We start from the raw sequence: 15,000 nt of genomic DNA on the forward strand, positions 1-15,000 counted from the left end.
ATAATAACAGATATTAAACACTAATGGACACAAAAAGTAAGTGATAACAATCGGATAACAACTGATAACAACAACAACAATAATGGTACTACTAATGCTAATGATGATAATGATAATACTAATGATAAAATGATAAAGAAAATGATGATGATGATAATAATAATAATTATAATAATGATAACAATAATATTGATAATAACAAAACAACAATAACATTAATGATAATAGAAATAAAGATGTAATAATGATTACAAATATAATGATAATAATAACAATGACAATAATAAAACAATGATAACAGTAATAATACTGAATCATAATAATAATAACAACAATAGTAATAATGATGATATCAGTGATCATAAAGATAATGAAAATAATATCGCTAATGGAAAAAGTAATTACTGTAGTTACTTTTACATTTATTAATTTTACCAATTTAATTTGTTTTACAACTATCGTTATCATATATCATTATCATCATTACCATCAGATACTATCATCATCATTGTTATTATAATAAAGATTATTCTTATTGATGTCATTATGAACAATGTAAATATTATTATTACTATTATCATCATTATCATAAATATCGTTGTTATGCCCTAGTTAATATTATCATTATTAATAAAAATATTCTTCTTTCTCTTCTTATTATTTTCATATTCTTATTCTAATAATTATTACCCTTACTACTTCTGCTACTACTATTAATCATTTTCATCACCATTATCATTGCTGTCATTAACATCATTATAAACATTATCCTCATTGCCATCATTATAAATTTTCATCATCATTACTATTGTCATTATTATCATCATAATCATTATTACTATTATCATTATTTTTACTATATTTTTTAATGTCAGTCTTATCATAATTATGGTTATTCTTGGTATCCTTATCATTATTGTTATGAGCATTATCATCACTATCATTGGTATCATTAATGACATTAATATCATTATTTCCTTCATTATCATTATTATTATTATGGTGATTATCATTCAAAATCATCATGATCATCATTAATTTTAGAATTAAGGTTATAAAATTTATTATGATTATTATCAACACATTATTATCTCTAATATCAACATTAGATCTTATCATTATTATTATCCTTACTTTTATCATCCTCATCATCATTATTATCATTATTTTTATCATCACTATCATTATTACTATCAATATTATTACTATTATTTTCATTATTATCATTAACATCATTATCAATATTCTTATCATCATGAGTTATAATGATTATTGTAACTAATATTATAATCATCATTTGTATTATTTCCATATTTCTTCCTATAAGCATTATTATCATTACTATTATCATAAATGTATTATCTTCTTTTAATTGATAACATTATCGCTGTTATCATAACTATACTCATCATTGTTATTATTATCATTATTATTATCAATATCATTATTATAAACATTTCTTTTTATTATTATCATTATTACCTCCGCCAATGAGGTTATATTTTTGGTCGCGTTCGTTAGTTAGTTTGTTTGTTCGATGGTTAACTGGATAACAAAAAAAAAAAAAAAAAAAAAAAAAAAATGTTCAGATTTTTTTTTTTTTTTTTTTTTTTTTTTTTTAACCAGAGGTGTGTCTTAGCCTAACTTGGATGCCATTGAATTTTGGTGGCGATCCGGATATTATGAGTTCGTTTGTCAGCAGGATAACTCAAAAGGTTATGAACGGATTTTTATGAAAAAAACAGAGTATTAGTCTAACTTCGAATCCAATTAATTTCGGTGGTGATCCGGACCCAGATTAAAAAAAAAAAAAAAAAAAAAAAAAAAAAAAAAAAGCATCATTACCCCAATGGTCTTGCCTCTGCCAAGGAAGTTGTGTTTGCGGACGTTACCTGTGTACTTGTGTTTTTAATGTAATTCTTTGTGTGACTATTTTTATTGCATCAGTGACCTTACTGTCTTGGCGGAGGTATGCGATCTCTTAGTGCTTATAGTCATTATCATTATAATTATTGTTATTACTGTTATTATTATTATTATTATTGGCATTATTATCACAATCAGCATAATAATCATTTCTGCATATATCATTATCATGATTATTATTATCGCAATCATTATTACTATTATTATCATTAGTTTCACTGTCATCATTACCGTACTGATCATTAGCATAATCATAGGAGATGATAACAGTACAAATAATGACATCATCATCATCAGTATTATCATTATGATTTATATTTTCATTATTGCAATTTCCATTCTAATTATCATTACGATTATAATCATTACTCTTCTTCTTATTATTATTATTATCATTATTACCATTATTATCATCAACATTGTTATAATCGTTACTTTTATTATGATTATCATTATTGTCATCATTATTATTGTAATTACTATTATTAGAATATTACTATTTTCATGACTATCATTATTCACATTATTAATATTATCATTTTCATTATTAACATAATCATCAATGCCATTTTTATCGTTATCATTAGGACAATAGTAATGAATTAACACTGAGAGCAATAATTATGATAAAGATGATAATGATATTAGTACCACTAACATTATCAATAAGAAACAGAAGAATGATATTAGTGTTAACAATTTGTTGTGAATTACAATAATAATAAAGGGAAAAATAATAATAATGATAATGATAATAACATATAGTAATATTGAAAATAATAGAAATCATAACTACAACAATAATATAAAATAATAGAAATCATAACTACAACAATAATATAAAACAATATAATTAATAACAGTAATAACAATAATTCTAATGATAGTGTATATAACAATAACAATAATAATGATGATAACGATAATGATGATAATAAAAAAGATAATTATTATCATCATTATAATAACAATGATAATAATGACAAGTAAAAATAAATGATAATATCAATAATAATAAAAATTATAATAATGACAATAATAATAATAATAATAGTAATAGTATTAATAATAATCACAGCAACAATGATGATTATGATAAAACAGTAAAACCAATAATGATCATAATGATGGCAATTATAATAATAATAATAATAATAACGATATAGATAGTGAGAATAATATGAAATAAAATAATAAAAATGACACGATGAACGATAGATATGATAAAACTAGGAATGATAAAAAAACAACAAGTAAAATAATGATAATAATAACAATATTAATAATAATTATAATAATTATAACAACAATAATAATGATGATAATAAGAATAAAATCCTTATTTTTTCTCAAGAATAATGCGAATGATAATAACCAAAATTATGATCATACAGATTATGATAGTAATGGTAGTTATGAAGGTAATATAGATAATAATAACAGTAATAATCAGAACAATAATAATAATGACAAGAATAACAAAATACTAATAATGAGGATGATAATAATGATGATGATAATAATAATAATAAAGAAATAATAATAATAACAATAATATTAATAATAATATTGGTAATAATAATATTGATAATAATAATAATCATAATAATAATAAAATTAACAATATTCATGACGATGAAAAAAAATAGATAATGATAATAATGATAATAACAATAATGATAATGATAAATAACAATAATAATAATCTTCATCATCATCAAAACAGTTATAATAACAATAATGCTAAAATTATAGGATACATAATAATAAGAATGATAATAATTAGAATTACACAGCTATTAAAAAAACTAAACAAAATGATATTACTATTATAGATAACAATAACAACAACAGCAACAACAATAACAATCGTAAATGATAATACTAATGACAGTAATAAAATTCTAGGAGTACTGCTACTACAACTACTATGACCATTATTATCATTATCACCTTTTTAACTATTATCCTTATTATCATTACCATCATTATTATCGTTATCATTATTTTTATCATCATTATCATTATCATTATTTCTATTATTAGTAGTAATTATCATTATTATTATTATTATTATCATTATTATTATTATTATTATTATTATTATTATTATTATTATTATTATTATTATTATTATTATTACTATTATTATTATTATTATCATGATCATCGTTATATTTATTATTATAATTATATTACCTTCATTATCAGTAGTTAGTAGAATGATGATGATGATGATGATGATGATGATGATGATGATGATGATGATGATAATGATAATGATGATGATGATAATAATAATAATAATAATAATAATAATAATAATAATAATAATAATAATAAGTAATGATGACGATGATGATAATAATAATAATCATTATTATAATATAATGAAAATAATAATAATAATAATAATAATAATAATAATAATGATATGATAATAATAATGATGATAATAATGATAATAATGATAATAATAACAAAAAATAAAATCATAATGATAAAAGAAAAAAATAATTATAATAATGATACTACTGCAACTACTTAAAATAATAATGATAATGCTATACTAATAAAATTATAATATTAATAGAAATAATAATTACAATAGTAGCAAGAATGATAAAAATAATAACTACAAGATTAATAACATTATCAATAACAATGATAATAGTAATGATAATAATAATGATGATAATAATAAAAAATAATGAACGATAAAAATAAAACAGAACAAGAAAAATAGTAACGAGAAGAAGAAATAATAAGAAAAATAAAGTTATAACAACAAGAAAGTACAAATAACAATGATAACAATAATAATGATAATAATAATAATAATAATAATAATAATAATGATAATAATAATAATGGTAATAACAATTGTGATGACGATTGAAATAAGAATAATCATGATAATAATAATTGGAATGATAATGACGACAGTAACAATAAATCAATAAATATAAAAACAACATTAGGAATAAAGACAATAATAACAATAACAATTATCGCAAAGATAACAATAATGGCAATAATAATGATAATGGCAATAACAACAACAATAATTATAATCATAATGAAAACAAGAATAACTATGATTATGATGATGTTCAAAATAACAACAATACAAAAATAATAATGATAATAATAATAATTAGGATAACAATAATAATAATAATGACAATTAAAATAACAATGATAATAATAATCATTATCATTATAATGATAATAATAACAATAACAAAAATGATGATAAAGATGATTGTGACAACAATGATAATAGTAATAATAAAATAACATTAGCAACAACAATAATAGTAATTATCATAATAACAATCATAATAGTAATAATGATATAATAATAATGATGACTAATAATGACTAATAAGAATGATAATAATAAAATCGATAATAATGATATAAATAACAATGATAATAATAATAATAATAATAATAATAATAATAATAATAATAATAATAATAATAATAATAGCAATAGTAATAATAATAACGATATCAGTGGCTATAATAATGATGACAATAATAATAATGATAATGATGATGAAGATGATAATGATGATGATAATAATAATAATAATAATAATAATAATAATAATAATAATAATAATAATGATGATAATAATTATAATAACAATAACAACAACAATAATAATGATAATATTAATGACAATGATAATAGTAACAATGAATATCATATGAATAATAATGAGCATAATATTAATAATAAATGATAAAAATGGTAACAGTAATAACGAGAATAAAATCAATAGTAGAAAAATAATAATGATGATAACAATGATAATTATAATTATAATAAAATAATAACAACAATAACAATAATCATTAGAATAATAAAAACAATAATACTAACAATAATATCTATGGTAATGATAATGATAATAATGATGATAATAAGGATAATAATAAAATTATGGTAATGATGATCATGATGATGATAATAATAATAATAACAATATAATAATGATATCATAATAATCATGGCAAAAAAGAAAATGATAATAATAAGAAAAGAATAATGATGATAATAATAATAATAAAGATGATGATAATAATAACAATAATAATAATAAAGATGATGATTATAATAACAATAATAATAATAATGATGATTATAATAACAATAATAATAATAGATAATACTAATAACGATGATAATCACAACAACAGCAACAAAAACAAAAATACCATAATTGCTACAACAATAGTGATAATAACAGTAACAAAAATATTAGTGATGAGAATAATATCACTAATGACAGAAATAATGATAATGATAATAATTATGAAAATATGACCAACAACAAGAATAATGATAATAATAATACCAATAATAATAGTAGTAATAACAAAAATAATTATGTTTATCATTATCATTTCTAACCTTATAATCATAATAGTTTTTATAATAGTAATAATTATAATAATATGATGATAATGATAATAATAATAATAATGATAATAATAATAATGATATTATTAATGATAATGATAATATGATAATAATGATAATAATAATATCAATAATAATAAAAAAAATAATAACAATAATAATAATAATAATAATAATAATAATAATAATAATAATAATAATAATAATAATAATGATAAAAATAATAATGATAAAAATAGCAAAAACAACAATAACGATAACTATGATGACAACAATAATAGTAATAATCACAAAGATTATAAAGATAATAATAATAACAAAAATGATAGTAACAATGACAAGAACAATTAAAATGACACTGATTAATATCAATTAATATCACAATAGCCATAATACTGATATTGACAATTCTAATAGTAAGAGGAAGAAAAGGAATAATATTGATAATGGGAATAAAAGCAAAAAATAACACTACTAACAATATCATCATAATAAAAACAATGATAACAATTCAGAATGAAAAGCATAACTGATTCATTGTTCTAAAATTTTTACAAAGAATGAAAATTTGATCTTCACATCACCAAATAGAGAAAAATATAGAAAAGAAAATAACCATGGCATTTGATATGTATAAAGGGTGAAGACAGATTGCCTGAGTATAATATCAATATGAACATACATTTTCTATATGTAATATATACAACAGCAGGTGTATTTTATGTAACATATACAGCTGAAGAAGAGAACTAGTAATACACATACACTAGGATATATGTAGCAGGCAATGTGTGAAATAGTGAACAAATGTTGAGATGTTATGTTCTTTCATTTCATTTTTTGCTTATTAATGATGATGATGGTGAAGATTTTGATGATGATGGTGATGGTGATGGTGATGATGATGATGATGATGATGATATATGAAGATAATAATAATAATGATAATAACAATGATAATAATGACAATACTAATAATTATCATTACAACAACAATAATGATAATAAAAATAATAACAATAACAATGATGATGGTATTAATGAGGATGAAAATAATAATGATAATGATAAATATAATATAATAATAATAACGACAATAATGATAATTGTCATTACAACAACAATTATAATAATAATAACAATGACGATGAAAATAATAATGATAATCATAGTCATGATAATAATAATAATAATAACGACAATAATAATCATTTTCGTTACGACAAAAACAATGATAACAATAACAATATCAACAAAACAATGATAATAAAATCACGATAATAAGAATGATAATTATATTAGTAATGATGATGAAAGTAACGATACTAGCAACAACATTAAGAATAATCCTAAAATGACAATATCTGTAGCAACAACTATAAGATCTATAACAATAATGAAATTTATAATAATGATAATAATAACATCGACAGTATTGATAATATTAATAATAACAGCAATAATGAAAACAATGATAGTATTGATGATGATGATGATGATGATGATGATGATGATGATGATGAAGATGAAGATGATGATGATGATAATAATAACAACAATAATAATAACAATAGCAATAATAATACTGCTAATGACAATAATAATAATAATAATAATAATAATAATAATAATAATAATAATAACAATAATGATTATAACAATAATAACAATAACTATTAAGATAATAATAAGAATAATGCAATCAAAATAACAATATCAACAACAATCATGATAATGATAATAATGATGATAACAATAATGATAATAATAATAATAATAATAATAATAATAGCAATAATAACAAAAATTTTGATACTAGTGCCACTTCTACTACCAGTAATGTTGATAATGATAATAATAATAACATTAATGATATTGATACTACTACTACTATTACTCTTACTACTAGTGATAATAATAATAATAATAATGATAATAATAGTAATAATGATATCAATGGTAATAGTAGTAGTAGTAATTATAGTAATAATAATAATAATAACAATAATAATAATAATAATAATAATAATAATAATGATAATACCTGTAATATCAATAATTATCTCTATAATATTGATAGCAATGATAATGATCATAATGATAACAAAATAATAATATTTATGATAATACAAATAATAAAATTAACAGTAATAATAATCATGAAATCAATATCAATGATAATAATAATAACATAAATATTATAATCATTATCATTGCTATTATCATTATTATCATTCTCACTGCTATCATCATTTTCATGAGAATAAAAATAACAATGATAATAATTGCAATAATAATATTGATGAGAATGGCGACAAGAAGAAATTTTCCCCTTAGATACTGAATCAAAATCAATTAGAGGTTATCTTTAATCAGTCATATGATTTCCTAAGTACACTATTTCATAACAAATATCTATCAGCATAGCTATCTATCTACCCGTCCATCTATCTATCGCCATATAAATATAAATAAGTTCTTCATTACGCCTGTTAATCAGCTGATACGAATAAAAACGGAGTGAAATAAAAGGGCGACGCTTTCCAAAAAAAGAAAAAAAAAAAAAACGTTTCGGAGAACAAGTTGTGAGCGAGAGAGAATGTTTATGGGGGCGTGTCAGAATTGCCCGTGCTGAGGGCGGAGATTAGCGGGGGGCGGGGGCGGGGAGAGGACAGCATCTAGGAGGGGGTGGGGAGGAGAGGGGTGTAGGAGGACGACTCTCCCTCCCTCCCCTCCCCCCCGGTCCGCCCCCCGCCCCGCCCTCCCCTGCAGTGGTCATCATGGCACCTACCTGACAGGGAACACGCGAAGAGGCGCCGCTGACGCTGGCTGATAGCGTTCGCTCCTCCGCCTTCCGCGTAGCCCCCTGCCTCCTGCCTCTCCTCCTCGTCGCCGTCGTCCTCCTCCTCCTCCTCCTCCGGCCGGCCCAGCGCCTCCCCGTCGTCCTCCTCCTCCTCCTCCTCGTCGGGGAGGCGCGTGGGCTTGGCCTGCTTCCTGCGAGACATGCGTCCAGCCCGCGCCGACACCGCGACTGTCAGCTCCGTCAGCGGCGGCGTCGAGGCTCGGCACATGTGGGGAGCGCACGGCGGGGGGCTCCTGCGGCCTCCTCCGCCTTGCCGCTCCGACGGGGCTCCTGCGTGGGGCGGGCGGCCTCGGAGGCGGCGGTGCAGGCGACGGCGGTCGCGGGAGGGAAGGCGGCGGCCGGCGGTGGCGGAGCCTGTAGCGGTGGCGGCGGCGGCGGGGGTCACGGAGCCACGCTGCAGGATAACAGGGATCAGTATCAATATGAGGTGAAGATGACGGGTGGCGGCGGGAGGTGGAGGCGGCGGTGGCGGCGGCACGGCGCAGCCCGAGCGCTCCTCCGCCGCCGGGGCGGACCGCCGGGCCTCGGAAGGCGGGGAGACGGGCGGCGGGGGGCGGGGAGGGGCGGGGCCTCCGCGGTCTTGCTGCTGCCGCCCAACTCACCTGTCCCTCCCCCACCCACTCACACCTGTACACAGCCATCACACACGCACATTCACACACAGCACACACACGCTGTCATTAGCTCTCCTGCTCGAGACACAGTACACACTGTTACCACACATGTACACACACTTACATAGACACGCACACACGCACATACTCACACGCTATATATTAGCTACTTCTTGGCAGTTCCTCGCCGCTCACCACGCTGTTGCGCCCGTCTGCCGCCGCCCCGCGCCCTCCGCCCGCCGCGTCCCCTCGCGCCCATACACACACAGTGCAACACCGCAGCGCACACACACACGCACACACAGCCCGGCGCACACACTGCCTGCCGACCAACCACTGCCGCCTTCTCCCTTACCTACACAGTCGCGGCTTTTGGAATGTATTGCATAATCACCTCAAAGTTTTTTTTTTCGCGTGTGTTCTTTTCTCTCCGCGCAACTCATATTACCCTTTCAGAGTTTATTTTCGTCAATTTGCATCCCAATAGACCCACTTACCAACACATACAGAAAAGTAAAGCCCCATGACATTAGCATATACTTGCATACATTACACCAAATTGATTCACATAAGCACATGCTCAACACTCACATTATGCATATTAACGCGCGCACATAAATGCCACTTCGCATATACACGACCATATTGCGCCACAATTCACCCTAAACTCGCTCACGGGCGTACACAGCTTGGTAATTAGGTGTGCGCGCCCATTGTCCCGGGCTGGACGCTGGGCGGCCGGCCTCTTACATTGTGGATTATGTACTATCAGGTCCCCATTACAGGCAATTAACTGTAATAAGGTATCATAGCGCTTTTAGGTGTTTTTGATGACGTGTAAAGAGGTCTAATGAAGCTGATAATTGCGCTGCGCTAAAGCGAGGGCGGTGATTGTGTCTTTCCCGTTCCGAATTATGAAATCTTGCACGGCGGCGCCCTTCGGTCGGCCGGAAGGGAGGCGCGGGGATTCATTCATGACATGGAGATTAATCAGTGCCGTGTACTTTTGCCCTTTTCGAGAATGTGATTTATTTCGATGCCATTAACATTTGTTTCATCGCGCGAAACAAATTGTCAGCGCAGAGCCAAGGTTCCACCACCTTGACAACGCATTGATCAGAGTCAAAAGTGCATTGCCCGGTCAACAGGTGGCTCTGGATCAAAGCTACAGCAAATGGTTATTGGTTAAATTAGTGCCAATGTTGCATTCCCTCATCAACACTTGGCACGGTTTCAGGGCTCGAAAGCTCAAAATAGAAACAACATTCGTTTTTTTCCCGCGAAGTAAACAATACACGCGTTAAGGTCAGAAGTTGGATCGTCAAGCGGTCACATGTTTCGAAGCTGTTTTCGAAGCCGACTCACGACTCCGGGTGAAAGATCAAGGCGCGAGAAGCCCCCGAGTCGAGGTGGCATCCTAAGGGAGTATGCTCTAGTACAGTCTAAACCCATATAAAAGAAGAAAGAAAGAAAGAAAGAGAGAGAGAGAGAGAGAGAGAGAGAGAGAGAGAGAGAGAGAGAGAGAGAGAGAGAGAGAGAGAGAGAGAGAGAGAGAGAGAGAGAGAGAGAGAGAGAGAGAGAGAGAGAGAGAGAGAGAGAGAGAGAGAGAGAGAGAGAGATGACAGCGCTGCTCCAGTAGACGAAATGGGAACTCGATCAACAATACATCACAAGGTCAGACCGGGGATTCATGCGGGAGCGAACCACCTAGGTTGTTCAGTGTCCAAGGGCTTGTATGCAGATTGCCAGAGCCTATAAGGGAATATTAATCCTTGCAGTTTAACCTGTGCGGTATTGGTATCGAAGCTTACATTTAATGATATGGGAAACGAGATATGAATAGCAATGAGAAAGAGAGAGAGAGAGAGAGAGAGAGAGAGAGAGAGAGAGAGAGAGAGAGAGAGAGAGAGAGAGAGAGAGAGAGAGAGAGAGAGAGAGAGAAAGAGAGAGAGAGAAGGAAAGAGAAACAGTATTGTCTTTGCAGTACTCGGACCAATCAGCTGTTCGCGCCCTTTTGGAAAAGCCTTCCCCCCGGACGCGTCTTAAAAGTCGGAGTTCAGCCGAGTGAAATCCAAAGTCCCCCCCCCCTCCCCCCCGTCGTAGCAGTAGCCTTTCCCGGCCCCGACAGGAACGGACGCCGGTCTCCTGGGGAAGTTGTAAGTAAAATCAAAGAAAGAACAAAGAGCCTGTTCGACACCTAGTCAAGGTCGGCGGCCAAACCACCTGGACAAGATTTATATCAGGTTTAATGAGCAGCTTACCTCCCTCTCCCAGCATTCCATTTTCAAGAATATCTTCTTAAGCCGAAGTCAAACAGGGTGAAACGAACACACGCGCGCTTACCACATCGAAGATCACCCTTATTAAGACACGCTTTACAAACCCCCATAGATAATAAAAACACCAAAACAAACAAACAACCGCCTCCCAAAATCAACAACAACAACGAATCCCCGTCACATTAAATACATTTTAAGGAATGTCATCCTGCTCATTAAAATTTTAAGGAGCATAGACGTGTCCGAAGAATACGTGGCGTTCGAGCGGCCGGCCTCCGCGCAACCCGTGATTACAATCAAAAGGAAAAAGCCAATCCGATTAAGCAGTTTTCAGATTTAGTATAACCTCATGTTCAACAAATAATTCAAGATTGGGGGGAAAAAATGTATATTTATTCCTTTTGTTGCAACACGAAAGGTCAAGGAACCGAGAGCTTACTTCGCTTAACATAATCTTGAGTTTGCTTTTGTCTGCCTAACCTGCGCGGATGTTTTCATAAACCGCGCAGAGGATTACGAAGAAGGATGATAAAGATAATGATACTTAAGATGATAATAGCATCGACGAGAAAATAAAGATGATAATGGTAATATCTGCGATGGGAATAGCGATAACCACATTAAGGTTAACAATGGTAATGACAACAATAATTTTCATGTTTTTACAAACATCATGATAGTAATAATAATAATTATTAGTGCTGCTGAAAATAATAGAAATAATCAAGGGAATGATGATGAAAATGGTAATGCTAGAAAAAAAATAATGTAATGAAGGCCTATGAAAATACTGAAGAGAACGGGGATAGCGTAAAGATGGTAAATATAATAAATTGTAATAGCTGTAGCAATAGTAATAATCATCGCATAATAAAAATCATGATCGTATCAATAATAAACCATATGATGACAACCGTGGTCATAAGAAATTATATTGACAAAAATAAAATAAAAATTATCCTATTAATGGTAATGGTAATAATAATGATGATGGTAATGGCAATAATAACCACAACAAAACAATAATAAAAACAATATTAATATTCATAATGATAATGATAATGGTAATAATTATAATTAAAACAATAATAGTAATAATAATAATATCAATTATAATGACAATATAACGGTAATGATAATGGTAATTATCATTGCAGTGATTATCATTATGATGAAAATAATAATGATATTATAATAATGAATACGATTATGATAACAATAATGGATATAATAGCAACAATAACAATAATAATGACGATAAAATAATAACAAGGATACTAATTAGAATAACAATAATAATAATAATAATAATGACGATGATGATGATGATGATGATAATAATAATAATATGATAATAATAATAATAATAATAATAATAATAATAATAATAATAATAATAACAATAATAATAATAATAATAATAATAATAATAATAATAATAATAATAATAATAATAATAATAATAATAATAACAACAACAACAATAATGATAATAACAACAAAATTAACATTGATGATGAAAATTATGATAATGATAACGATAATAATAACGATAATAACAATGGTAATGATAATGATGGCGGTGATGGCAATGGTAATGGGGATGATGATGATGATGATGATGATGATGATGATGATGATAATGATAATGATAATGATGATGATGATGATATTGATGATGATGATGATGATGATGATGATGATGATGATGAGGAGGAGGAGGAGGATGAGGAGGAGGAGGATGAGGATGAGGATGAGGAGGATAATAAATGACGGCAATAAAAGTAACGAGAATGAGAATGAGAATAAAAGTTATAAGAATACTGATGATAATGATAATGATCATAACAATGACAAGAAGGATAATCACACTAATCATGGCTGCGCCTACTCGTACCGGAAACAGCTGCTTCGGTGTTTTCGAATTCACAGGACCCGTGTTCCGCCGCCGTTGGGAGCTGTATGGCGGTTTGGTGTCTGCTCGAGAGAGGGTGTGTTCTGTCGCTCGCTTCCCGGGTTTTTGGCACAGAGTAACGTTTAGGTGATTTTCCACCGGAATTCTAATGTAAGGTGTAACAAAATTTTAAGTAGTGACGTTAGAATTCGGAATGGCTGTGTCAGTTCCCGTCTCGAATTTTTTGTTCGAATTAGGATGTTGAATCCAAGTTCTAATTCGCCCTTTAATCAGAAGGCCTTATTCGCACTGGTATTAGAATGCTGTATTCGCACTGCTATTTGAATCTCTTATTCGCGCTGATATTAGACACGCTTATTCGCACTTGAATCTGAATCCCATATTCGCACTGTTGTTAAATCTTATTCGCACTCTAATTAAAAAACCCTTCCTTATTCGCCCTTCATCGCTTCCCTTACTCGCCCCCCAGCCCTTCCAACTGTCGTATGGCTTCAATCTCGCTTCTCTCTTCCTCCGAGTGTCACCGAAGCTTCGTGATAGATCTATGCACTCCGGCTGAAGAATTTTGCCGTTACTTTTCCGGCCTCGCACAGAAGCGCACGGTTCGATACTCGAAGCTAGCAAGAGTCTCGTACTTTTCAGACCGAATGGCGTTTCTGGTTGCACGGTTTCCATTTTATTTAGTTAGCGAAAGTCATCTGCTGTCCCGGAATAAAGAAAGGCGGGGAATCCACTTAAAGTGCTAATTAACTTCAGCCAACGTACTAAAAATGTATGACACTTGATACATTTTCTTTTCGGGGCCTCGGCGGGCTGGTCCATACATTCACTTGAAAACGTAAAAGGAATTTGTCAATTGCAAATGTGCTTTTGCGCTGTTTAATTGCAAAGGCGATTGTAGTATGATGTGACATAAAATGGCTTGGTGTATTTTCCATTTATTTGTCTGTCATTATCTATCTGTGTAT

The 15,000-nt window shown here is 30.1% G+C and overlaps 1 protein-coding gene across 3 annotated transcripts in view; it reads right to left on the minus strand.

Annotated features, from left to right (window-relative positions):
* Window positions 1-15,000, minus strand: part of LOC113808289 (homeotic protein spalt-major) — a 604,198-nt gene that overhangs the window by 556,289 nt on the left and 32,909 nt on the right. For all 3 annotated transcript variants that reach the window (XM_070142898.1, XM_070142899.1, XM_070142897.1), the window contains exon 2: window positions 9,153-9,618. In XM_070142898.1, the coding sequence (XP_069998999.1) occupies window positions 9,153-9,432 (280 nt within the window). In that variant the 5' untranslated portion in view covers window positions 9,433-9,618. The remainder of the gene's footprint in view (window positions 1-9,152; window positions 9,619-15,000) is intronic.

Source organism: Penaeus vannamei, chromosome 30, assembly GCF_042767895.1.
Source record: "Penaeus vannamei isolate JL-2024 chromosome 30, ASM4276789v1, whole genome shotgun sequence".
NCBI classification, from domain to species: Eukaryota; Metazoa; Arthropoda; class Malacostraca; order Decapoda; family Penaeidae; genus Penaeus; species Penaeus vannamei.